Source organism: Erithacus rubecula (genome assembly GCF_903797595.1).
Source record: "Erithacus rubecula genome assembly, chromosome: 1".
NCBI lineage: Eukaryota > Metazoa > Chordata > Aves > Passeriformes > Muscicapidae > Erithacus > Erithacus rubecula.
In genome coordinates, this window is record NC_136658.1 from 20539448 (window position 1) to 20566339 (window position 26892).

General features: G+C 40.9%; 2 protein-coding genes and 1 long non-coding RNA gene across 3 annotated transcripts; 2 read left to right on the plus strand and 1 right to left on the minus strand.

Annotated features, from left to right (window-relative positions):
• Window positions 1-3867: 3867 nt before the first annotated feature.
• On the plus strand, window positions 3868-7285 carry LOC306806804 (apovitellenin-1-like). The gene is made up of 4 exons (XM_079315859.1): window positions 3868-3880; window positions 5344-5441; window positions 5812-5971; window positions 6589-7285. The coding sequence occupies exons 2-4, from the start codon at window positions 5381-5383 to the stop codon at window positions 6686-6688; spliced, it is 321 nt and encodes a 106-aa protein (XP_079171985.1). The 5' UTR covers window positions 3868-3880; window positions 5344-5380; the 3' UTR covers window positions 6689-7285.
• A 2870-nt stretch (window positions 7286-10155) lies between these two features.
• On the plus strand, window positions 10156-14914 carry LOC306805927. The gene is made up of 3 exons (XR_013775336.1): window positions 10156-10265; window positions 11203-11298; window positions 14750-14914. It is a non-coding gene; the product is annotated as an uncharacterized lncRNA (long non-coding RNA).
• Window positions 14915-18827: 3913 nt separating this feature from the next.
• On the minus strand, window positions 18828-20809 carry GPR15 (G protein-coupled receptor 15; the record flags this gene model as incomplete). Its single annotated transcript, XM_079314197.1, has 1 exon — window positions 18828-20809. The coding sequence occupies one exon, from the start codon at window positions 20807-20809 to the stop codon at window positions 19709-19711; it is 1101 nt and encodes a 366-aa protein (XP_079170323.1). The 3' UTR covers window positions 18828-19708.
• Window positions 20810-26892: the final 6083 nt, after the last annotated feature.

The following is a 26892-nucleotide window of genomic DNA, read 5'->3' on the forward strand; positions in this document are numbered from 1 at the left end:
TTTATTAGTTAAGATGCATTTATGATGACTGCAATGACAGAAAATTATATGGAGCTGCTTCTTTCAAAAGTAGCAACCAGTTTTTACATTAGCTTTACCCTGACTTTTAGCAGATAGATTGGGCCCTGCAGGTTCTACCCTTGGAAGCTGAATTGGTAACTTGGAATTTGACTCTCTCCTTGTGCCTCCAATAGGTTCATTCATTCATAGGTTCATACATCATGCGTGACAACTTTTTCCTGTCCTAGCCCAAATGTCCAGGCTTCAGGAAAGGGCTGCTTATTCTCCATCAAAGAGTTGAGGCTATTTGAGACATGTGGTGAGATCCCAAGATCGTTGCATGGAAGGAGTTCACTTTCCTTCACGTTCAAGTGTGTACAAGCAAACACGTACCTAGCAAGTCTTCCCAAGAGCAAGAAGCCCCTTGCACTGCAAGAAAACCAAGATGATTGTAACAGGAACAGCTGTTAGAGCTGCTGGAGTATGAGCATGCTAACAGCAGATGTGGTGCTTTTTTATCTCCATCCTATGAAGGAGCCCTCCATCTTTATTTGTCCTGTAATCCCCATAATTGACCTAAGGTGACTAATTGTAGATTTGTGAACACAATCCAGAAATTACGAAATCTGAAGGGTTTTGTACCCTTGTACTGTGTATTGTACTGGATTTCCTCTTCAGTCACTTTGTTCATCTTTATAGAAACATTAAACAAAACTCTTCAGGGAAAATTGATTGTATCTCCATGTTAATTCTGTAACTTCTTAAATTGTGACAGAAGTAGATTGGGTGATCCAGCAGGGAAGGAGAAATGATACCAAGCTTACTGGTTTGCAAACCACTGTGGTTCATAAAGCACCATTTGGTGGGCTGTGAAATAACGGCAAAGGAAATCTGTCTTTGTGTGCTTCTTCAACTGCAAGCAGACAGAAAAGTGGGAAGGAAATAGGCTCTGCTTTGGGTGCTTATTTCTGATTTTAATTGGCTATAAATGAAACCCATTGTGTTAGTATTACACAATACAATATGGACCGTTTTCCAGTAAGATCACAGAGTCTTTGATTTTTTTAAGAGAGAGAGAGAGCTCCAGTAGAGCACACTGAAAGAAATAACAGCAGGAAATATCCTAGCTTCATTCTTTCTAAATTTCAGTTTATTCATGCTTAATTTTTTAGCCATTCCAGAGAGCTGGTGTTCATATGTCAGCCCATTTATGATGGAAAAATTTTAACATTTCACATATGGGAGTTACTCCTCTTCTAGATTTTTGTTTTCGTGTTCTTGTCAGAAGAACAAAGAATATACCTTACTCTCAAAGAATGAATCTTCTGTCTCAGATAAAGTGCCTTCAAAGCCAGCGGTGTTACCCTAATTTAAAATAATGTAATAAGCAAGTGGCCATGCCATGCAGAGCCAGATAAGGTAACTCATGCTACAGTCAGCTGCTTTCTACCTCAGAACAGAGATGCATAAGAGAGATAAAGAATCATGTAATTTTTCTTTGATTAAGAAAGTACTTTGCAATATCTGGCATTCTTGCTTATTTGCAGAGCACCCTGCCATTCTGGAATGCCATTCCAGGAATGGGGGGCAAGGGCTGCTTCTGTGCAATCATTTATCTGGTCTTGGCAAGTGCTTTTTTGGCACTAGAAAGTGCTGAAATGCCCAGTTGCTATCTCTGGGATTGTATTCATGATCCCACTGCCTAAAGTTAGGCTGACTTCAGGGCTGGGGAGCTTGCCTTGTGTGATAACAGCCACAATGCAAAGCTCTTCAGCAGTATGAATTACCACACAGGGCAGCTAAGTCCCTTCTGTTACTACCTCCTGCAGCACACATCAGTTTAAAACACCCAGTTAAGAGCCTCTCATTTGTTGACCTGACATTAGAAAGAAATTACACTTGAGCTTATCTTAAATTAACCCCTCCAAGTAATGGCTGCTCATTCCTATTTCTACTAAGTTTTAATGCCTGTGATGTGCCTTGTGCTGTTCTTCTGAATGTTATTCCAGCTGTAAAAGATGATAAATGTGTAGATTCTCTTCAATGACTGTCAAATACCTAATTGAAATATAAGAGAACTTTCAACCTGTTGCTCTAGTGTGTTCTTCCTAGACCACAAATTAGTGTTTGCACCAGAAGTGGAACTAAAAAGTCTCTGTTCTTATTTCTTTAGTTAACCTTTTTACACATCAGTAAGAATCTTCCATTAGTTTTTTGGGGGATTTTTTTGGACAAAAATGCAAAATGGTTTGCTTGCATGTGGGATTTAATTTTTTCTTATTTTGGGATACTTTTTTTCTTTATTTTTCTAAGAAAAAAAGATCATTTGGATCAATATCTAGAGAGTGGGAAAATGTCTGGAAACCACTGGCAGCCCTCTTCAATTATGTACTCACTGTAGCTTGGCTGCCATGTCTGTAAAATGAGAAGACTTAACTATTTGGTTCTAAAGCACTTGGAGCACCATGAGAGGTAAAGTTATCTAAAAATCTTGTTTGGTTGATAAATGAAGGTACTGATTTTTCACACTTCTCACATGTGAGAGTCACCTAATAAATACGTGGTTGACATAAGAATGGAAATCTGTTGGATCTCACACAGTAGGCCTAATTTCTGTCCTCCCATTCCTCCATCGGATGTCCTTTGTGGTTCAGCATTGCAGCCTTTTTGTCTCTTGCCCCTGACTGCACATGCCAAACACAGGTGACAGAAGCTACTGAAGACCCAAGGGGCACTTGGAACAATTGTAGGGAAAGCATTCCCTACAGCAGCAATGCAGCCACTTTCTGACTGGGACTGAGGAGCCTTGGGAAGTGTTACCATAAAATCTTAAAAATGGTTTGCATTGGAAGGGACCTTACAAGATTGTCTCATCCACCCTGCCTCTTAGGTAGGGACACCTTCCACTAGACCAGGTTGCTCAAAGCTCCATCCAAGCTGGCCTTGAACACTTCCAGTGTCCACAGTTTCTCTGAGCAAGCTGTTGCAGTGTGTCACCACCCTCGCAGTAAAGAATTCTTCCTTTCATCCAATCTAAATCTACCCTCTTTCAATTTAAACCTGTTACCCTTTCTCCTGTCAACACAAGCCTTGGTCAAGTCTTTGTGTTTCTTATAAGAACCCTTTAAGTATTGAAAAAAATTCAATGAGATCTCCCTGGAGCTTTCTCTCCAGGCTGAACAGGCCCCGTTCTTTCAGCCTTCCCCATGGGAAAGGTATTCCAACCCCATGCTCATTTTTTGTGCCACTTGGATTTGCTCCAAGAGCTCTATGTTTCTTGGACTGGGCGTCCTGGATCTGGATGTTCCTCCTGATAAGTTTTGACACTGTCTCAGGTGTATTCTCATCTACTCAACCTGTGCAAAAAGAGTTGGTCACAAGGAAACAAGTGTGAGAGGGGTGCTCACCTCTGTGCACCATTTGGTTAATATATTTGCTGTAAATGGAGGGGAAACCGGTTTAACAGCTGCAGGTAAGTGCCAACTGTCAGAGCAGTTGGGGTTAGAGCACAGAAAGAGTGGGAGCAAAATTTAGCCCAACTCTAGCTACACTAATGTGGAGTTTGGTCAGTTTATGGAAGGGGCCTCTATGACATGGTTGCCTGCAAAAGTAGGGGGACTCAGTGACCCAGAAGCTGCCTTCCACATCACTTGGGCTCAGGTCAGATTGACCCTCCATTATCAAATCTCAATAACAGGTCCAGAGTCCTCCACAGCTTCTTGCCTGTCCCACTGAGCTGGATGCGCTTGCAAAAGAGCAAATGGGGAAACAAAGCAGGACCTTTGACCCCTTGCTACCACTATATTAGCTCTGCATAAATGCTGGGGTCTCAGGAGCACCTACCTCAGCTTGGGCCTGAGAAAGAGAGAAAGCAGAACAGGTAAGAGCTGAACTGTGTGTTCTGGGTGGCATGGACTTTGTGACTGGTGTATCTAGATCATAGACAAATGAGTGGAGGTAGTCTTCTTTTTTGCCCCATCTCCTACTGCAAGCTGGAGTGTGAGTCCTCCTCACACTCCATAGCCAGGAATGGTGCTGAAGGAGAGGAGGGTAGGAGTACCTGTGGTGACCTGCTCTGATGCTGAGTGATGGATGTTTCATTAGACACTCATAGGAGGATCAAGCCCATGGTGGGAAGTGCAGAATTTCAGTGTTGGGAGATACATGAGACACATAAACCTTTGCCAGGTGCCTTCACCACAGGAACTGCAGGTTCTAAAGTGGGTAAGAGCACCTGTTCATGCTCCTGGGAAGCAAATTTCTGCCTTTTGTAAACAGAGAGAAACTGGCTCTGGGATTAAAAATCAAGGAAGAGTAATAAAGGAGCAACTGTGCAAGCATCCAATTAACTGGTAGCTTTTGGAGGTAATCTGTCCACAGAAGGAAATGAAAATGGATGGAAATCTCCTTATGTGGGATAAGACGGAACATTGACTTGTGACTACCTGGTACAGGATTTAGCAAAGCATTCACATACAATAGACTTTCAGCCTATTATGCCATTTCAATTCCTATGTTCAATATTTTCTTCATGTTGCTCTGAGTGACGCAGCCCTCTAATTTGGGGCATGAATCAATTTTTATTTTTAAACACCATTTTAAGTGTGGTATGTTTGAAAGCTTTAGTTTTTAGATGTTTAGTTTTAGATGTTTAGTTTTTTAGATGTAATATCGTATTTTCAGTGTACCAAGCAGAAAATTTTCAATTCTCCAATTCCAACTTTTTAAAAGACAAAAGTAAAGGAAGTCAGATGAAGCTAAATTTTGCACTCACTCTCTTTTGGGAACTTGTTCTGCTTGGTCTGCTGCATTAATCCCAGAGTGAAAAAGACAAGGGAACTTAGTTAGAGACTTGGGACTTTCCTCAGCTAAAGCAAGACAAAGTACTCAAATCACAGGGTCACTAAGATGATCATTGTATGTGACATACTAACTAGAACAATGCTCTTTAGAGCAATTTACCAATACAAAGCAAATTAAGAAATCCCACAATATGAATTTTTCAGTGGTACTTAAGCATGGAGGAAACCTCTTCTGACCTCTGGCAGAGGTTTGCTCATGTGCTGAAGCGAAGTATTTTAACTCCCATATAAAAGAACTAGCTTTAGCTGTCCATATTTCTTTGAGCTCTGAATATTTTAATTATGGATATTTGTGATTATACAAATAAGAGGACACCTTCATTTTTGTTCTGCCTTTTCCTTGCTTCTTCAGAGGAAATGCATCATGATTTTCTATTCTTGTCTTCATTTATTGGTTAGGTTTCTTGCAAAAACCTGGTGTTAAATAAACATGTTTCATATCTCTGAAAACAACCCAAACATTGTATGCTGATTCCTGCAGGTCTCTCTGTGTAGAGAGCAGAACTGGTACTCAAACCATGCTGCAATCCAGGGCATTGGTGATAGCTCTGATTCTGCTCCTTAGCACCACTCTCCCTGGTAAGTCTGAAAAGCTTTGCTGTTTGCCTGAGACAAAATTCAGCTCTACAGGTTCTCATGCATCATCAAGTAAGACTGAAGCACAATAATTCAGTTGAAGACCATGAATACACAGTGCTTGGCAGTGTGGAACAAGTCAATAGAGAACTGGCATGAAAACTGGCCATACTTTGTGCAGATACTCTGCCATGGAAGGTCTATGACTTAGATACCCATGACTGGGTGAAGAAGGGGTGCTGAATGCTGTAGAGTGAATTCTGGGAGAGGTTCTGAATTTCAGAATTTTAAATCTCTTCCCCTGCATCTGGGGGAAGACACCAGAGACACCAGTGACATGAGAAGCCTCATGGGGTTTTGCCTTTTTTCACAGAAGTGCAGTCAAAATCCATCTTTGAGAAAGACCGTCGTGACTTGCTGGCCATCCCTGAGGCTATTGCATCTTACTGTTATGAAGCATTTAACAAGGTGTCTCCTAAAGTCAGTCAGTTCTTGTTGGATACTGTCCAGAGTCCAACAGTTATTGCAGCCAGGTATGGAAAGCTTGTCTGTACTAACCCTCCAATATGCATGTGTGAAAAGGGAGAGGGTGGTGTGGGAGAGATTAATCAACTATCTATATGGGAAGATCTGAGGAGAAATTATTCAGCAACCAAAGCCTGATGTACCAAGGGAGCAAGGTGCTGTAAGGTGGGGTGAGGTGATACAGTCTCCTGTGAGCTCTTCCCAGGGAGGCACATTGTACATGACAATATTCACAGGGATGGCTGGTACTGCTCTTTATCCAGTGAGGGAAGAGGCTGCTGGCTGGTGGGGAATCATCTCCTCTGCAAGGAGGAGCACTGTTGCAGTGCTGTGAGGGGCTGAGTACTCAGTGTGCCAGGATCACTTGGTGCAAATCACAGAACTGGCTCTAGGTGTGCCTATGTCTTGCTCAAGTAGGGGAATGAATTTCCTCACAAAAGGAAGAGCATGATCACCCTTACAGGCAGTTCCATGTAAATCATGGCACACATGTACTTCCTACTCCTGTGTTCTGAGGAAAGCCCCTCTAGGACTGCCGAGGAACTCTGCAGAGTGGTAACTACAGCAGATGGGGATTACTTTCACATACTTGTGTATCTTACCACATACTTTTTGTCTCCTGCAGACAGAGAATCGCCAAAGAAGCAACTAAAGTCAGTATAATGTTTGAACAGCTGATTGAAAAAATAAAGAACATGTGGTACACAAGAGTCCTAGGCTATTAGCCAAATGAAGACAAGCCAGTGTTTCCTGATGTGTGTAACACCTTGCAGTGTTCTCTTTCCCCCTGCCCCTCCCATGGACCAAGATCAGTCAATAAGACAGAATCGATGCTCCTCTTAATGCCACTAGAGGGAACCCACCTTCAAAGACCAAAAGATGAAAGGCATCTGCTGCAGGCATCTGCTGAAGCCTCTCCGGAAAAAAAAATCAAGCGGCTGGGCACGGAGAAGGCAATATAGAGATTGTAGAGTTCTTCCGTAGCCAAATCTTGAAAATTAATTCCTCCTGAATGGCTTGGCCATTGCCCCTCTAATAAAAAAAAATGTTGGTTGTTACACTTCCTTACGTTTCTTGTTTGTATTAACCATTACGGAATCTGACTCACCTTGGCATCCCATTCTGCTGAGAATGTAGGTGTGATTCACAAGAAGTTTTTGCAGGCAATGCTAACAAATGCTGAGTGTTCAGGCACTTTTAACTAAGCTCAGATTCTTCTGGGGTGGAGGAGGTGCTACCTAAGCATCTTTCAGAGTAGCCACAACTGATTGTGTAACTGATCGTGCTCCTTGGTTAGGTAGGAAGCAAGTAGGTGAACCTGTATTGTGAAGCTGAAGATTTCAGATAATTTGGGAAAACTTGTGCCAGTAAATTAAACTGTCCATCAACCTAAACAGGGCTTTGGAAGTGTGTTTCATTGGCCAGCCAGAGAGGCTACTGAATGAGCTTTTTAAAAGGAGAGATGAGTGGAGAAGTGCTCAGTATCTTGACCAGTTTATGAGAGGGACACCTATGCCCAGCACTGTGCATGAAGACCTGACAGATCCTCATCAGTCCTGTGCAACTGCATCAGTCCACGTGTCCACACTGGACAAAGAAATCCATCTTCTTTCTCATTAAGCAAGCAGAAGCAAGTAGGCAATTTTTCTGAAATCTCAGTGGGAGACAGTGGCATAGGCTAAAGCAAGCCCATTATTTTGTTGTTTTGTTTTGTTTTGTTTCTTTAATTATCAGTCAGATCAGCTATAAGCTTGCACTTAGCCACTTGCCTGGAATAAAATCCCCAAATTTTCCATTTTCTTTGTCCCAGCAGCTCAGTGTGCAATTACAATGGAATCAGTGTCCCCATGCAGAGCAGCAAGTTCTTCCATCTCCAGTGGCTTCACCACTTCTGCAGAGCTCATTTGTAGGTCATTCATTGCTGCTTGTTTTCCTTAGGCAGACTGTACTTCTCTGGTCACAATGAACGAACATGCATATTGTGTAAATACACCAGTATTTAGGAGGAGATTCAGAAAGGCAGAAGTTTCGGCTGATAAGAACAGCAAGAACATTTACCACATGAAAAAGCCAGGACCTTTAGCTCTTTTGCTACAGAGATGGTTTCCTTCCTTCTTGTTTTGCATGTGTCTGTTCAATATTATTCCCCCTAAATAATCACTTTTAAGGAGAAGTCATATCTTATCCCAAGGAATAATTCAGCATTCTGAATTTTCTCAGAATAGAGCTTGTTTTTCTGGCATTTCAAAAGTATTTCTACTGAATGAGGAAAAGTCATGAGTCCTATGAAAGAGCCTAATATTCTCTTAAGAATTTGGTTTCCTGGAAATTGGTGCTTCAGCCTTTGCAATCTATTTGCATGCACTGCCAAAAAGAGTAGGAAAAGGTTTGGAAAGTATAGGGGTCCTCACGTTGCATTTTGAGCCTATTGTGTGACTGCACCAATGCAACACAGTGGCATTTCTGTATTGCATCACTGCCCAGCTGGAGCAGCGCAGTAGCTGGTATTAATTCAGTGATAAAACTTAACAAAGTTGACATTTTGCTTCTTTTCAATGTAACCTCCAGAAAATCCAAGGCAGATGAATCCTGATTAGCAGTTTGATGTCTAATTTTAGCAGATGAACAAAACAGAATCAGACTGTAGATCTCTCTGTTGGTTTGCACTCAATCTCTTGATCTGTAATTAGTTATCTATGCATTTTTACACTTGAGAAAAATAAGTAGAAAACCTTCCAGGTAGTTAATCTCTTGTACAATCTGTGATGTGGGGCAACCTATGAAGAGCAAACTAGACAACTTTCCACTGCCATTTCTACCCCTGATGTTGCTGGCTTCCTTTGAGACAGAATCTAGTAGCTGAGATAGCATTTAGGCTGGGATTGGTAGAGGAAAAAAATATTTTTATCCCAAAAAGGACCCTGGGGCAAATTCATGGGACATGTAATGAGAGAGCTTTTTTATATCTCGATGTTAAAATATTTCATATCTACTCTCAATTTTCAATTGGAATAAACAGGTTAATCAGTAATTTCTTTTTAAATATGTACAGATATCACTTCCTATGTGATGTCTGTTGCAGAGTTCACTGAGTTCTTCAAGATTCTTGGAGAGGCTTTGTAAGTGAAGCATTAGTTACAGTGAGATTCATGTCATAGAAACTTTCTTGCTGAGTAATTATAATTCACTTTACAGATTTGGAAAAGCTTGTGGTGCAACTGGTTCAACTGAGTCAATTAAAATGAAATCTTAAGAAATGTCAGGTTTCTGTTGTTTCTGAGATGGGGGAGTAACCCTTCAGGTGTTCATGATTTCTGCAAAAAAAACCACCCTTTCCTGGAAAGTATTTATTATGTCGGATACTTTACACCATTTTCAGTGTCTCAGAGTGTTGATGGCTTTTACACTTCCTAGCTCTCCTCGCATCTTTAACACTTGGAAAAATCAATGCTAAGAGAACACATGCCTCGGGCTCCGTGCTGCTTTGAGCAGTGGTTGCTGCCCTTGTCGACGAACAGCCCAAGTCCTTCAGCAGCAGAAAGCGCAGCGCAGGATGTTTGAGAAGGCAATGACTGGAAAAAGTCTTGTAAAATGTTTGAAACCTATGGCTGGTACTCACGCCTACACACATTCTATCTGAGGGCACCGCAGTTTTTGTCCTCTGGTGAGGGCCGTGCGGGCAGGCACGAGGGGAAGGAGCAGGCTCAGACGCCGGACGCGCACTAAGGCACGGCCATCTTCTGAAGGTTCTGCCCTTCCCCACGGATTTCTGCAAGGAGGCTTTTCCGGATTTTAAACGTAAACGCCAAAAACCACAAAACGGGGCGCTTGTGTATGCATGGGTACGTGAAGTCAGTAAGGAAGAAAAGGCATAGGGATGCAGAGGGTGGCTGCTGGGCAGCGCTCCCTCGGAGATACCGAGGGCCTTGCGTGCCGGCAGGGCGGCCGGGATCAGCCACCTGCCGCTCCCTCAGGGGGCTCGGCGGGACCGCGGGCCTTGCGTGCCGGCAGGGCGGCCGAGATCAGTCAGCGCCATCTCGCTTTCGGTTCCCTCCCGCGCTCCCGGCTGCAGGGCGGGCGTTGACTCAGAGCGGCACCGCCGCCGCAGCCGCTTCGCACGCGATGCCCCCCGTCCCCTCATCCCCCTCGAGGGAGAGCAGGCACGCTCGGGCGGCGGGAGCGACAAGGGGTTCCCAGCTCAGCAGGGGATGCTAGGGGAGGCGGGAGTCGGGCAGGAGTGGCTGGAGGAAGGGAGGAGCAGTTTTACAGCCGCAATTCCACTCTTTGGTGAGGCTGGGACAGGTAAATTACCACTGCTGGCCGCCTGACCCCCTGGAATGGGCTGTTTCGGCATGGGCCGGGTTGGGTTGAGAGGATGCAGCTGGGCCCGGGTTGGGTGGGGAGGGTTTTGATGTTGTTTCCGAAATACACAGAAAGTTTTTCATATGTGTTTGCTCGCTCGCTTCCCTGCGTGATCACTAGAGAGGTGGGGGCTGCTTTCGTCTGGGTGCGTAGTGACCGCGCTGTGCTTTGCAGACACAGTCTTTTGTGGGAGAGAAAGGGTGCGCCGAGTTAGATGCTCCCATGTTGCACATTTCTTTATGTTTATATTTGGGGGTGATACGCAACTAGGCCCCTTCTCAAGGTGTTTATTTGTGAAAGGTTTTGCAAAGTGTTTCTGCGTTTGCTATTCAAAAACCTAGAAAACTGCAGCACAAGTCCAAGCTAACTGTTTTGTCAGTAGCTGTGATAAAACTGCTTTATTAAATTTTCCCAGTGCCATAACATGGTAGTGTTCCACCACAGCATCAGGTACCTGTGCCTCATGGGAGAAGCAGTAGCCTGCTCACTGCCCTATGGGAGTGTATCTGGGAATGGTTTAAAGAACATTTGCTATCAACCCCGAGTTGCACTGATAACTGAAGATCTTAACAGAAGAAATATTTACAAGTACAGCTGCTGTACATGTCAGTGAAGAGCACAGATCCTTTATGTTCACAGCTTCCTATCTCCAGGTTAACCATAGCATCCTTGTTAAATGGGTTCAGATGTTGGTTTTGGAGCTGTCTTATTCCCAGTTCACAGTTTTGTCTCCTGAGAGACAAAAACTTCAGATGTGAGGGAAAATGTGTGAGTGACCCTATGTTTGAAAACAACTGGGTTAAGTTCCCTGCTTAGAAAAATTACTTCAAGATGGTTATTTTTTTCCTGATTGTAACAGTTTCTCTTTTTTCCAAAGGTCTTATTGGCTCTTGCATTTCTCTGAGGTGCCTGATGTTAAAAGTCTTGCCAGGGAAGGATTGCTCCCTTCCAAGTGGAGCACAGACCCTCCTAGGTAACCTTGCCTTCAGCAGCAGCTTCCAAATGCTGTGCTCAGATCAGCTTTGATACTTGGAGGGCACAGAACTGTAGAACAGACAGTGGTTGTGTAACCTGCAGGAGTAATCTGTTTTCAGTTATGGTTGATTAAATGCAAAGTTTTGTTGTTTTGCTGTTTGGTTGTTTTTGGTTTTGTTTTGTTAAGAAAGGAAACCCACATAAATCAATCTTCTTAATGGCCACAGGCTGTGTCCTTAGTTTAATGCTGCCTTTTGTCAGTGTAACTGTCACTGTGCTGTTGGCTATTTCAGTCTTTTAGGTTGCCCACATTTCTGAGCTGCTTTGAAAGTGGAAGTCTATTTCTTCTTTTTGGGTGGCAAAAATAGTTGGAGCTATGTACAATTATTTTAGCAATCTAAGTAATTAATTAAGCCTTTTCTGGTCAGGAAAAGGCTTGTGGTTTTTAGCTTTCAAAAGAGTTTTTATTATTCTAATGATAAGGTTGACTTGATAGAAGTCCTAGTTTGTAAAAGCAACTGGTAGATTTTGCTGGAGAGAGAAAATGATAATTTTATTTGTAGTTACTAATTTTTCCAAATAGTACTTTGATACCCCAGAAAAATAAAGATCTATATAAATTTAGATTATTTGATTTTATATTTTATATAAAATCAACATACGTACATATGACATGTAATACTTAACTATTTATTGAGAAGCAATGCTTCATTCAAAACAGTCATTAATCTGATTAACTATGTTTCTAAAAATGTCCTTTGTTCATATAAACTCCATTCTTCTTCTGAGGACTTCTTAATTGCAGTTAGGTTTAAAATGTTTCCACTTCAGTTGTGCCTTTTGCTCCATCATATATTATTGTGGAGGGTTCATTGTGGGGGTGAAGGAGAGAGGAAAAGAAATACTTCTCTGTTGAATTGACTCACCATAGGTCAGTAATTTTTGCCAGCTCGTGTCCAGTGTTAGAAATATGGTGCAGGCAATGGTCATCTGCAAACCTAGAGGAAAAATTGTATCAAAAGATGAGAACAGTAGGCACTCTTAGAAGGTTTTTGGGTGGCTCATTGGCAGCTGTCCACCATAGAAGGCTGATAGATAATGCAGACATTGCAGACTCATGTCATAACACATGAAATCAAAATATGGAGCACGAATGCAGAAAGCACTTCAGCTCTTGTCACACATTTGCTCACACAGGGTAGCAGGGTTTATGACTGACTCCCTTGATGAAGCAAATCTCAGACCTGACTTAAATAACTGAGTCAATAAAAAAGCCTGGTTTTGAAGTACCTAAATTGGTATGTGGCAGCATACCAATGTTCCCTGAATGTACTGGCTATGTGTGACACTAATAGGTGGTTATACCCTCAAAACCCTTCAGCTTTCCTTTTAAAGGAATGTTTGTTTCCCTTCCAGTGTGTGCAAGGAAAGTGTGTGGTTAAAGACCAAACCTACAGTTCAAAAGCAAGTAAAAAGAACCTCTGAATAGATTTGTATGGTATGTCATGACTTTCAGTGAATTTTGTGAGCTCTGAGGATGAAGGATGGCTATGTACCCTTGCAGGTTTTGGCAGATACATGTGAAAAATAATCTGTTAAGTGTTTGCTCTTAGTGAACCAGACGACTGGCTGCAGTCTTCTCTAGCTGTGCTGGTAATGCCACTTGTTAGAGTATGGGTCAAAACATAGGCTTGCTTTTTTCAGAAAAAAGGAAGAAGAAGCATGTCACTATTTGTCCTCTCCATGAACATGAGACACTCTATGTCAAAGCCCAGTAGTAATCCTACAGCTGATAGCAGGCACTTCAGCCATTGTGTTTTTACAGTATATCCTGCCCTTACAGCCACAAGAGAAGAGTAGGGAACAGAGCTGCCTAAAGGAGAGAACACAGATGCCTAAATCACTGTCACCTTGCCCTACACTATCCAAATTGCTTAAAGGCACTTTAAGGAAGGTGCAGCCAGCAGCATCAGGAAACCTAGTCCAGCAGTACAGCTGGGAACTCATATTTGGATGGCTCCTCTCTCTGTGTGAGGCCACAGAATTATGAGTTTCATAGATCTGCAGAGCTTTTGGAGATGAATCATTAGCATGAATTCTAAAAGACACATTAATGCAGCTGGGTTCACTACTGAGTAGGTAGTCTGTGAAGTAGGCTTTTGTCTTCTCAGTCAGCCAAACCCCAGCTTTCTTGAAGTTAATAATATAAAATTCCAGTTGACTTTCAGCAAGACCAGCAGTTTCCATACTGACTTTAGTTAGTATTTATTTGGTCAATAGCAGAAATAAGAACCTATAAGTATCATTAGTCCAGTTGCACAAGTATTGAAAAATTAGAAGAGTAGGAGGGTTACCTCTCCTTTAGGAATCAGCAGGGGTTTCAGACATCCTTAATAGCCTCAGGAAGGTCACAGCTTCTTAAGTGGCTGTGCAAAAGTGTGTGTCACACCACCATCAATGCAGTTGTCAAAACACCAGCCCTGGAAGCTAGGGGATTATAAGGGTTGTTCAAGGTTTATTCTCTTCTCTAGCTCTAGATTTTTCCAAAGCCTTCTCTCTTTTGGTGAGATATCTGAAAAAGTTTTTCAGTTATTGAGTGTGTTCTTAAGTGGTCGGAAGTACCATGTTCTTTGACTAGATTTCATAATATCTGACACCTTATCTACAGCTGAGGTTTTGGGCAGGTGACTTCACTTTTTAGTGCATTTATTGCCCTCTCTGCTTCTCAGCACCTGTCTATCCATAGTGCCCTGGATGGTTAAGGCGAGAGCAGAAGTTGATGTACATATATGTGTTTCTTGAAAGCTGCCAAGCTTCTACTCTTATTTGCAACCCCTTTTAGGTGGTGTGATTGTACCCATGGTGGGTTACTTGCCCAGGTTCAAACACAGGCAAAAACAAATATACACCTGTCTCTTTTCTCTCTCTCTTTGCATGTTTTCTCTGTGTGAGGCACGGGTAGAAGCTTCTGTGGTTCCCAGAGGAGGTGGGGTGAGGAGAGGGGACAGGGGAAATGGTGGTTGTAGTCATTAAGTTGTTTAGGCACTGCACAGAGAGAAGTCACATGAGTGGTCAAGGCAGGTGTGTGGTACTATATGTGGCAAATTTGTGCTGTATTTATTTTTACATGGTGTTTCTCAGTGCAAAAGCTGCTCTTTGCATTTCAAGTCTGACATTTTTGATGTTTTGTGTAACAATTTTAAAGCTAGACTGAAAATCTGGACCAATTTTAAAACCACTGATCAAGTTTCATTCTGAGCATATGCCACATAATTTCACAGGCTGGTTTTCTTTGCCTCAAATCAAGGGTTAAAGAAAGGGCATCTTTTGAGAAACAGCTGCTCTTTTATGTTCATATTAGCTAGTTTTATCAATGTAGAAAGAAAGAGGGCATTGAATTCTGGGGAGTCCATTGTACAGTAAAAGACAGAGTTCAGTTTTTTTTCCAGAATTGAAAAAGAGTGACTTTTGGATGCATCCAGTTATTTTCTCATATTTTTGAATCCACTTCACTTTTGAAGGATCTGCTGTTTAGAAAGTGAGTATTCACTTTTTCTGGATATCAGTGCTTTGCAAAGGGTCTGAACTAATACAAATGAAAGCCTCTGAATTCACCTTGTGGGAAACATTTTCTTTCAGATAGGATTCTCACCTCACCTTCCCTGTGACCTGCTCTAGTCCCCAAAGTAGCTAAATGCAGTCCAAATTTCAAGATAAACATTTGCCTTTTCTTTTTTGAGATCTCTTGCTGAGATGCCTCTTGTAAAATCCCATGTTCTCTAGAAAATGTGGGAAATAAACAGCCGAGGATGTATGTTTACTGACTAGACTTAGAGGAAGATTCTGAATTAGAATGTGGTATCTTACTAATAACAAAACTGTTTTGAAGTTTGAAAATATGTATTTTAGTCAGAAAACATTATTTAGGTGATTTATATTGATAATCTTACTAATCATAATCATAATAAGCGGTCTCAATTTCCAAAGCTGTTGCAATCTGTTACAGAAACATAGGTGAGGTGAATTGAGAAAAAATGCCTATGTTTTAACTCAATTTAACAAAAGTATCAACACAAGCAGCCTGGCCTTTGGCATGAATTTTTACCAGTTTAGAGATGGAAGACTGCCCTTCTTCTTGAAGGCTGTTGGTTTCCAATCTACTTGCTCTCTCATGTCTCATATTTTTCATTTTTTTACTTCATCGTGAACACAGGTCTTAGCTGCCCAGATGCTTGGGGCCAAAGCCCCTCTGTCATTTAGTGAGACTGGACTATTCCAAAACCTCCTGTCACTTGCAGCAAAACTCCAGCAGCGTACTGAACACCTGCACCTGCAAACTGAGCAGTGCTTGGGTTGTTATTGAGACCTAGAGTGCACGAACTGCAGGCTTTGTGGCATAATATTAAAATGTTAGATGAGATAACATGGCTCTTTCTGGCATTCTAGGGGTTCCCAGCCACCTTTGTGTGAGACATTTGGTGGCATTGTAATTACTTCTGAGGCTACTTAACGCATGGCCAGAGCCTGTTTCCATCGGGGTGAATTTAGGTAGCTCTTCCTTTCTTCCTATTTATGAACTGATCTCTTTCCTTGACAATATGAAGGATACTGACATATTTGGTAAATAGCTTGAGGTGGTGGATTTTTTATTTCAGAATTGTGGTCACTGCTTTCTGTTCTTCATTTACTGTGAAATGTGCTCCTTAATTGGATGAAGTCTTTCAAACCAGAGAAGAGTCACAGAATCATTTTGACTGGGAAAGACCTTTAGGAGCATTGAGTCCAAGTGTTTCAGTTAGGCATTTTGGGCCGTCTAATTTGGACCTCACAAATGTAAGTGATCCTATGAGGCTAACAACTTGGTATTCAAGAAGTAACAGTGTATCTGTTAGGAGTATGTGTAAGTGTCCTCACCCATCAGCTGACATCTCTATGTACAATATGTCCTGCAAGCATCTCCAAAAAGTTGTGGAAAAATCCCCAACCTTCTTTTTCTCAGTGACCTTACTGTTCCTGTGTAGCAGTAGATAAATATATCATTGCAACATCGTTGCAAAGTCTGGAAATGTTCTTTTTGTAGTCCACCCTATTTGAATACCTGACGCACAGACATGCTGCGAGGGGCTTTTTGTCCTACCAATCTGGAGGAGCCAGGACAAAAAGCTGCAGATGAAATCAGGATGCATCTAAGTCAGTGGAAGTTCTCCCCATGACTTCCAAGACCCAATCTTCACTGCAGTACTTGTGGGGGGTCAGTCCACACAGTGACTACACTACCTTTCTTGTTTTGAGGGCTGCAAGTTTGCCCTGTTTATCCTGAGTCTGAAGCTGTTCCCTGTGTGACTTTCTCCTTAGTCCATGCAGCTCGAAGTTCCATTTAGCTGCAGGGCAGTTGTCAGTGTTACCAGACCTGCGGCTGAAATTACGATTACAAAAATTCTTTGCCTATTTAAGCAAGCATCAGGTCTGGATACAATTTTTCTTTCTGTTGAGATGAAACGCTTTATTTCTAAAAACTGCTGATTTGTTCAAGCCAAAATGGAGACCAAGAGATGTAGCTAACAGATCCTGGTTTATATCAAGAAGCAAAGGCACTTCGACTTTGATTGTGCACACCTCAAGAAAGTGCACCAGCTTTTAGATTAAGGGTGGTACTGGTGGTGCAGTTGTTTTCATTAAAAACATCAAAAGATCTTGATTTAATTCTAAGGTGATATAAAAGCATCTCTGAAATAATGAAAAGGTTTGTGGGATGGGGAGATGAATGTTCTAATCCAGACACACTGACAGATTTTCTAGTAATGCTTTGCTACTTTTTTACGACAATGAAAGCAGAAGTTAGATTATAAAAAGCCAAACCATATTTATTAACTGCAGTCACACTGGATTTGTTTTAAAATAATAAATGTTGTAGGGAAAAAAGTTCAATCCAAATTACTTGCCAAGGTCTTCAGAAGGTGTAGTATCAGAATTGCACTATTTCCATTTTACACAGCAAACCAATTTGCTGTCATTCAATTTTTTAAACACAGATAAAATAAACATCTTGTTACATTATTCAAGTATGCCACATTAAATACTTTCAATCACAATAATTTTGGTATCATCCTAAGATATGTTAGTGCTGACAAAAAAACTAATAAATTTTAACATGGAACATTAAAAGTTCCTGAAGTAAAGCATAGGTTGTCTTTTCTTAAAAAAAAAAAAAAAAAATTAAATAGTATTTAGTACATTATGAAAGTGTCAAATGACCTGCAATTCACAAGAGAATAAGTTGCACTAATTTGGATGAAAGTCTGAAAGAATCTGATGAGTTTTCCTTTGCTGAATTAGTTGCTTCTTGTATATTTTATTTCTATGCTGATGTGTGATATTTATACCCGATTCTCCTCAATCCTGGCAATATTTATCAAGTTTATTTGTTATTTTCCAGAAACTAAAGCTTTAGGCATGAGATCTTGGTGGAGTTACTCAGTGATTTTTCCAATTTGATTTGGTATTTTGAAGTATTGAAAAAAATGAATGAAAGAAACCAGCAGCTCTAACTAGAACTATTAAAAGTTTTGTAGATTGGATGTATTCCAAAGTATTGCAGTGCTTTGGGCAGGGATGGAGGAAATAATGAACAAATCTGAATTACTGATCTTTTCTGTAATAAAAATCACATCGCAGTTGAGATACAAATCTTAGACTTATTTTTCTGAGAAAAAAAAGCATCTCTTGTTGTACACTGATAGATAGAAACAAAGTAAGGGGTTGAAAAGAAACAGCAGTTTCTGAGGGTAATTTGAAATAAATGTAAAACTTTATAACTTTAAAATTGGAACTGACACTGGCCTCATTCTCAAACACTGGCAGGTTTGGGAAAAGTTGATGCTCTTCATGTAGCTGTAAGCCTGAAAAAAGAGTTTGGCAGTTAGGTGGGGGTGGGAGAGAAAGTCTGTCATGTGGAGGAAGAAAAATAAAATCTTTCAGAAGAGGTAGCAAGGGACAAGAGAAAAACATGCAGTGAAGGGAGGGGAGAGCAAAAAGCTTGTGTGTGTCTCTTTGATACCCCCATTTTAGCTCCGGTGTGTATCCCAGTATCCCACTGTGTACCAGAGAGCACTCTGCCACCAGCAGTTGCTGAAAGACACTTCTGCCTCCCCTGAGCCTGCACAGCCAGCACTCCACCTGCTCTGCTAGCCAGTGGTTCATGTGGAACTGGCTGGGGAGCTGGGCAAGATATGCACACCTTGGTTTCTAGGCTTGCACTTCCCTTGTGTGAGGTCCGCTCTTGTTTCTCTGCGGAAAATTAAACAGCTCAAGAGTTCAATAAGGTACGATACAAAATGCAAATGCCAGGATTTATTCATAACACTCAAAAGAATTATTCCCATTTACAGATGCTTAGAAAATACAGAGATGTAAAAAGAAAAGCCATAGTGAATGCACATATGCTGCAGTTACATCAGAGGATACCATCTTCCAGGCTTCTTTTCTCTGCTGTCCAGACAGTTTTTTCATGAGCTGTGTTAGGTGACATAGCTGTCTTCCCTTTGAAGCCTTTTAGCAGGTTTGCCTGTGTTTAACCTTTCACTCACACCATGGCGTTTTCCTTAGTAGAAGGCAGTGGCTCTTTAGTTCTGATCCAAGCAATGAGAAATTATGTCAGGTCCTCAAAAAAGCCTTTAAAAGCTCAAGTGTGCTTCTGTTGGTCTTCTTTTCTTTAAGAGAAAGGTTAAAGGCAACGTTTTGTTTGTCTCCTGGTTTCTCTGCCTTCAAGTTCTGTTTTTTTCTGAAATCCGAGGGAATAAACTCTTTAATTATTATGATTAAAACTAAAGATTTAATGCTGTAATAAGAAGCTGAGACTTAAAATGCATGAGACACGAGTTATGAGAACTAGTAACACATAAATTCATTAAGATAGTGGATTTCTAAGTTCAAAAAACCTCCAAAACCCCAGAATTGATCAGGTCGGTTTGAGGACATTGCGAATTATTTGTGGGCAAGCTAGGAAGCAAAAAGAAACACTCAGGTTACTGTTTTTGCACAGAATAAAACCTACATACACATAAGTTCAAAGCTTGTCTGGGAGAGGCCTTGGCTGAATCACATGGTTCTTTTATGTAGTTTGTAGCACTCGTACTGGGGTTCCAGCATAAGCATTTGTAGTTTGGTATGATTTTCTTGGTATGATGGTTTCACATTTACACCATGCATTGTCACAGCAATCATTGTGAAGTAATTCTGTGGTTAAGGTTTCCTATTCCATCTACCAGCGTTTAAAAGGAAGCAACATCCCTCTCACCTGAAGCGCTGATTGCATTACACTTGCACCTGTCCCTGTTGCTTGTTTCTCTTTTTCTTTTCCTGCTATTTTTGGGGGAAGAAGTTCCTTCGTCCACAGTCCCAGCTTGCAGTCAGAGGGACACAGAGTGCTTCCTCTTCCTGGTGGCATTCTCCCCTGCCACAAAATTGGATAAGGAATGGCTCAGGTGGGTGTCCAAGGTATCAGAGCTGTTGCTGCTGATTTTCACCCGTGGGCACAGGCACTGGAGCATGGCTCTGCGGATGTAGTTGTCAAAGCAAAAGTAAATGAAAGGGTTGGCACAGCTATTGGCAAAAGCAAAAGGGCTGCTCATCTTCATGGCCAGCTGGGCAACTCTGCCAGAGAAACAGTCAGGCTGCTTTAGGAGTCGCAAAACGATGGCTATAAGCTTGAAAAGATTGTAAGGAACCCAGGAAACAACAAAAGCTGCCACTACAATGAAGACGATCTTGATGGATTTTCTAAGTTTCTTATCTTGTTTCCCAGCCTTTTGATAGTGCATGAAGAGTCTGTTGGCGATGGAGCAGTAAAAAGTTAAGATACTCAACAGTGGGAAGAAGAACGCCAGAATTAAAAGCACCAGTGACATGATCTGTTTGACTTCTGTCATGGCTTTGTCTGTACAGTAAGTCTTTCCATATTGGTTCTTCAGTTCTCTGGACAAAAGGGTTGGAATCCCTAAGCAGAAGGATAGTAACCAGACACAGATGCAGACTATTCTGAAATAGGATCTTGTCCTGACCCGTCGTGCAATAGAAGGGTGCATGATAGCGAGGTATCGGTCAGCACTCATACAGGTGAGGAGCAGGATGCTGCAGTACATGTTGACTGAGATGACATAGGAACTAGCTTTGCAGAGGAAAGATCCTACCCTCCAGTTCTCATCCGACACCTCCATGTCCACCCAGAAAGGCAGTGTGATGAGGAAGATGAAGTCAGATGCAGCGAGGTTGATGATAAAGATGTCAATCAGCCTCTGGACCCGTCGCTTGAAGACCAAGGCTGCTATCAGGATTAAGTTACCAACAATGCCTACCAGGAACACGAAACCATAAAGGATAGGGAGGAAAGTAGACATATGCTGCAGGTGCTCGGACTGGCACTGGTCATCGTAGTAATAGTCATAGTTGAAAGTGACTGTAGCCATGGACGACAGCTGGGGGAGTTCCATTTCTGGCCCTGCTGTCCTCATCCTCTCTCTGAGGGAGGCTCTGTGCTTCCCCTACCCTTTACTTCAGATATTTAAAAACATTCTTGCAAAGAGCGTGGAGGGGGGCGAAAGGGGGGAGGAGGAGAAAAGTGGTTTTGTGGGAGGTACTATGTGCATGTTTAGGCAAGCAGCAAGAGTATCTGATTAAACCCCTGCCTTCAGAATAAATGTGTGTGGCTTTTTTTTCAAAAATCAGTTTTGGTTTTACTGATTCTATCTCCATTTTGCATTTTCCAGCGTCAGGTTTTGCTTTTCTTTCAGTGGAGGAAAGTATATTGGTAGTTTGAAGAAATTTGTGATTGTACCAGCTTATAAGAAGCCTGAAAACAGTGAAGTCAGGTGCCCCAATCTTTATCTGTATTCAAAAATTTTGTATAAATTGCTTGTCAGGGCAAGTCTGACTTTCCTGAGGCTTGGAGGCTTTTACTTTACTTGACTGTTTATGATTGTTGTTTTCTGTTTGAAAGTAATTATCTCATATGAATATATATAGGGAGAAACATTTAAAACTCTTCTATCCATTCTGCCCTGGAGGTGGTTGGTCTTTATCAGTCTCAGGTTCCTGGCTGCCCTGCTAGTGCTGTCCTGTCCTGCAGCCCTGCCAATTCCCCTAGATCTGGACTCTCCACACCCAACTTGAGGAATGTGTTAGAAACTTCAAGAAAACTTCGACTTTTCCAAAGTGCTGTCTATTCCTCTGCCATTTGAAACTTGACTTGATACTCCCATCCCCCACACAGGCTTCCTTGTCAGCCACAGTCCTGGACTTCAGAGCAGTGGTTTGTTCCTTCTCCTTCTGGCTGCACAGCCTGCGTGCCTCTTGAGCTGCTATTTTATATACAGCACTCACTTGGTCTTAACACGATGTGATTTCCTTCATCTTTCATTTGCAGTATCAGTATTGCTCCAGTTGTGACTTACCTTACATACAGCCCTTTCAGCGTTGCATAAATCAAACAGAAATTCTCATTTTTAAAACTACTGAATTCATTACAGCTTTTTCAGCGCATACTAATTTGAAACCTGCACTATTGGTCTTCATCATCCTTCCTCTCTTCTAAAAATACATTCATTTTGCCTTCCTCTCCCTCCCACCAGCAAATTCACAGACCAGGCGGGCCTCCTGATTCTGCAAGCTTTGAGGAAATCTCCTCCTGGTGCACGCTCCATCCCCGGGCAGACAGATTGCATCTGTATGTGTCTCCACATGCAAAAAGCAACTCCAGATTGTATGCACAGAGAATTAGTCCCTCCAGTGCACCCTGGATGCACTCAGATTCACTCTCCCAGTGCTCAGGTTATGTGCTCCTGTGCAGCAGGTGCCTGGTAGACTTCCAGGCACCTGGAAAACAAGAAGCTGTAAAACAACTGGCTGCTGGATGGAAAGGTATTTAGGTGCACACTGGCTCATGTGTATGTATGCTGATATCTAAAAAGTAGCCACTGATACACAACTGCCTTCCTATCTCTAGGGCACTAGTGGACTCTAGCTGACTATTTTTATGGAATGTGTAAGCATTAACTTAGTGAGTGTAATTCAGCCATCACAAACTCTGAAAAAGGATCAAGGTGTTTAAAAACACCCCAGCTAAGATTATTGATTCGTGTGCCACAGATGTGAACGTGAACCTGTAACAAATAACACGCTAAAAATCATATTCCTGCCATCTCAAAGTGGGTTCTAAGTGTTCACCCTAGAAATCATTATATCTTCTTCTATGTAAGAGGTAGTGACTCTGTTTAGTTAATTCACTCATGAGTCAGAGTAAAAAAATCTCTGTAGATTTGAAAAATGCCTCGTTGTTATTCTAGAAATAATCTCCTGCACCTGATTTTCTAAAACACAGTTCTTATTTTCAATGAACAGTAAAAGTTTCTTCCCTAGTGATTAAAGTGAGTAGGTGCTGGTGCTGCAAGTCTTCTTCTTTATGAGAGACTTGTCAATGGTCAGTTACAGTATGGATTTGGTGTGAGCTTATTTCTTCCCTGGCAAATCTGGGAGAAGGAAACACAGAAGCAAACTCCTAAAACTCTGAAAATCAGGTTGCGTTGAGGACATTGCAATTTGTGTGCAAGTGACATCAAGTGTAAACCCGCAAGAAAGCACAGGCTAAGATCATCCTCTCACCATCTGAAGAGTACAAAGAATATACTGAGTTTTCAGCCAAGACTTGTGCCCAAGTAGCTTACACTTTACAAAAATGATGTTTGATGAATTCAGTGCAGAGGTGAACTTTCTGAGATCTTTGCTTATTTCTGTTTGAAGGAACATGTTTTAATTTTGTTGGTTTGTGGTTTTTCTGAGAAGCACTGGGAAGTAGAGGCAATATTTTTCTATTAGTACTAGCACAGGAGACCATCTGAACCCTACAGTCAATTCTACACTACTTCTGTTTCTCTTGCAAAGGTGGATCTACATGTTATTTTACTTTGCAGTTAGAAAATAACAGCTTACAAACAGTTACAAGCTTTAGAAATCAGGTACAACTTCTCTTCCCTCCATTGCACACTACTTCATACTTCTTAAAATTCACTCCTTCCTCTCCATCTCAGAGCAAACAAAAAAGTGAATAACTTTAAAAAGCTTAAAGGCATCATAAAGATAAGTTTATGTCTGTGTATTCCCCTGTTTGTGGTTCCTTACTATGTTGTTGCCCTTTAGATTAATAACCTTACTCACTAAAATTAAAATAATAAAAAAATGTAAACCTTTTCCAGTGGGGACCGACTCTGCTCATCTGAATTTTCTCTTATTTCTTGAATGTTCTAAGCAGACTTAGGGATGTCTCACTGCATGTTGCCATATTCCACATGTGACCCTTCCTTATCTGGGCAGAAGATTTGCAAAGATAATCTAAAGCATTGTATGAATAATAAAGTGATCTTTAATTATCCAAGTGAAGTAGCAGCAGCATATTTGTCAGTAGTCTGGGGTGTTTTTATGTGATAGTGATTCACTTAGGGCATCATGTAGGGTCTTAATCTTCCCACAGCTCTTTCCTGAGACAGAGCTAAGCTATCAGAAATACTAATTATGTGGAAATTCCTCTCATAACACTCTTGCATAGATATTCCAGAAAGCTCAGGAGGACAGACTCCATCCTCTCCTCATCCTACTCCTATATTTCCACAGCATTTTCCTCCTCCTGGGCTTCCAGATGCATGTAAACCCTTTTGCCATAAAAAACACTCTGCTGAAGCAAGCAGCTACTGCTTTGGGTTGGGTGTTTGCTCTTCCATTTGGGATACCCATCTCGTCCATCCCTTGACACAGCTCTGAAAAAATGAAGCTTCTGGGTGCTGAGTAGTTTGGAACCTGAGAAACAACTTAACTTTTGTACCCAGACATTCAGAGCAGGCACTGTGATGTGGTGTGGTGGTGGGCCTGCATGTAGCCAGATCTGCTTTAAATTGTGTGTTTCTCTGACGGCTCTGCCTCATTCAAATGCACCTGTGAGATCTGCCAGGTCAGAGTTTGCATCATTCCTTAAATATTCCTGATACAAATGTGGAGGTATTTCTAACAGCAGCAAGGGACAATCTTTCATGTCTTAGTTTACAGTCATGTACTCTCTGCCATAACACGTATTGTGGTAGGGAGTCACGTAATCTGTGGGGAGAGTATCTACATAGGAAGTAGGCAGTGTTGGTGATTTACTTTGTTATACAGACCACCTCAACCTCACAAATTTCTGCAATTGAAGTATTTCAGGTAGCAAGGTGTGAGTTTGTTTTTTTGGGTTGTTTCTTTTTTTGTTCCTTTTTTTGTTGTTGTTTTATACCCTCTGTTTTAATGATAGTTTAAATGTCATTTTATTCCAGCTTGTACATGCATTTTTATATAAACACAGGCATCTAGATAAAATAAGCTGCAAATCTGTAAATTATTAATAGTGATAAATGCTGAGAAGGACAAAGGATCATTTGGCTGTAAAATAAAATGCAGTAGTTTTTGAATGATTTTACTTAAAAAAACATGTAACGAACAGATCAAATTTAAAAAGAAAAAAACCCACAATAAATTGGCTGAAACTGTCTTACTATGCTATGGTTAGTTGCTGATTATTGTTTCTTGCCATTTATCTAATTCTTTTTTAATTTACACTTTTGTGTATATTTTATAATGTACATTATATATTGGTGCTGTAGTACATGTGTATAATTCTAAAATAACATTTACATTTCATAGGGGTGCCTCCTCAAAAAGTTTTTACTGACAAAATACATGATAAAAAAGTTTGGAGACCACTGAGGATGATTATCATTATAATGCCCCAGTGCTATTCATGGTATTTGGGAGAAGCACATCTAGAAGGTTTTCTACCTGTGAAAATTATACTAGTGTGTCTTGTGCTGCAAAAGTATTAAAGAAAAATAAAGAAGGCAGAAATAAAACCAGACAAACTGCATAAAGAGGTCTGAGGGGAATCAAAGGGATTTCCTGCTCACTCAGGCTCTATAAAATGCTCATAGATTGTGCCTAAAATTAAAACTGCCCTTTCTATTATTGCAAAGAGAATATCTGTTGGGGAAGGTGACATCTTGTAAATTAACTAGTAGTTTTGGAAAGAAATGGGCAGACTTTTAAATACCTTTTTCAGGTCTGAATCAATAACTCCTGATGTGAATGTGATATATGCAGAAGGTTTTGTTCTTTTTCCATCATATATCAGCTTCATTTAATAGAAACAGTGCCACCTTCTAAAAATTTTTACTTACATCCTTAGATTGTGAGAACTAAAATTACAGACATTTTGTACTAAACAATTTAATTATTTTTGCAACATATTGGGGTTTTGGTTTTGTTTTGTTTGCAGCACTCTGACATTAAACTCTCTGTCAGTGCCTGAGAAGTTAGTAACGCTCGTGATCTGGGTCTGCTATCAAAGAAGCTTCACTTTTCCAAAAAGCAGGAACAGCTTTTATGCTACAAACCTGAACATTATTCCTTTTATGCTTTCCTGTGCACAGTAAAGCAAACTTTTACTCTTAAAACCTTCTCAACTGGTCCTGTTCTGTAACTAAACTGATCATCCAGCAGTTCTGCTGTAGCCTGTTGAGGAGGTGTGAAAGGAAGAGAAAAAGGAAAAAAGTTGTTGGCAAGGAAAGACCCCATGAATTCCATTTTTGGGGTTACTCTTAGTATACAGAAAGATATTTTTCCAGGAAAAAAAAAAAAATCCAGGCAAAGTCTGTAGAGAGTATTTGATTTTTAAGTAAATAAAATGAAAATGCTCTGGGATGCTTTTGAGCAGCTGCACACTTCACAGGGCAGATTAGGAAAAAGAAGAGGCCACTGTAGCCTAATTTAATAATGGAAGTTGTAATGGCTGCAAAGTTTTTCAGAATCCATTTTCATTTTAATGAAATTAGATCTTTTAGGAGAAAAACTGAAGATGTGCCAGTGTTAGATAATTCACTGCACTTTACAGTAAATGGTTCAGATTCTGTTTTTACCATGGCTTAGAATACACAGGGGGTTTGTTGACTTTTTTTTTTTCTTTAGTATTTTCTGGCTTCAACCTTTGATAGCTTTTCCAGGTATACAGAAAGAAGTTCCTGATTTTTTTTCTTCCCTATTGCTACTGCATATATTTTATAGTCTTGCAAGTACTTAGTTCAATAAATTAACTCCTTAAATAAACTCCTATAAATAAAATTGACTGACCTTCTGTGATATACTACATTGAGAGAAGTTTTCTAATTGTTCAGTGATTTTCATATCCCTTTTCAGGTTTATCTCTACTTTGTCAACATATGAAAACTAGATATGCTATTTCAGATCCAGCAGCAATTCTAGATGTGATGCCACTTCTTTCCTCCTTGTGATTTCTCACTTTGTACATCCAAGATTACGGGAAAGTTGGGGGGTTTTTTGGGGGCACATCTTGGCAGTTGGTACTTCACCAACATTTTCCCTTTTCATTTTGTGTTTCCCAGGATAAAGTCTTATGTCAGGTAAGTATAGCCTCCAGTCTTTGCTTTTAAATTAATGAGCTCATCGACGACCTCATTGAAATGCATGTTTGCTTGCCCCGGCTATGGCTGTGGCATAATCAGGTCAC

Bases quoted from the DNA above. Each gene is read 5' to 3' on its own strand.
- LOC306806804 (XM_079315859.1), top strand. From the start codon at position 5,381: ATGCTGCAATCCAGGGCATTGGTGATAGCTCTGATTCTGCTCCTTAGC. The intron at 5,442-5,811 runs GTAAGTCTGAAA...CTTTTTTCACAG, and splicing joins CCTTAGCACCACTCTCCCTG to AAGTGCAGTCAAAATCCATC. The intron at 5,972-6,588 runs GTATGGAAAGCT...TGTCTCCTGCAG, and splicing joins CCAACAGTTATTGCAGCCAG to ACAGAGAATCGCCAAAGAAG.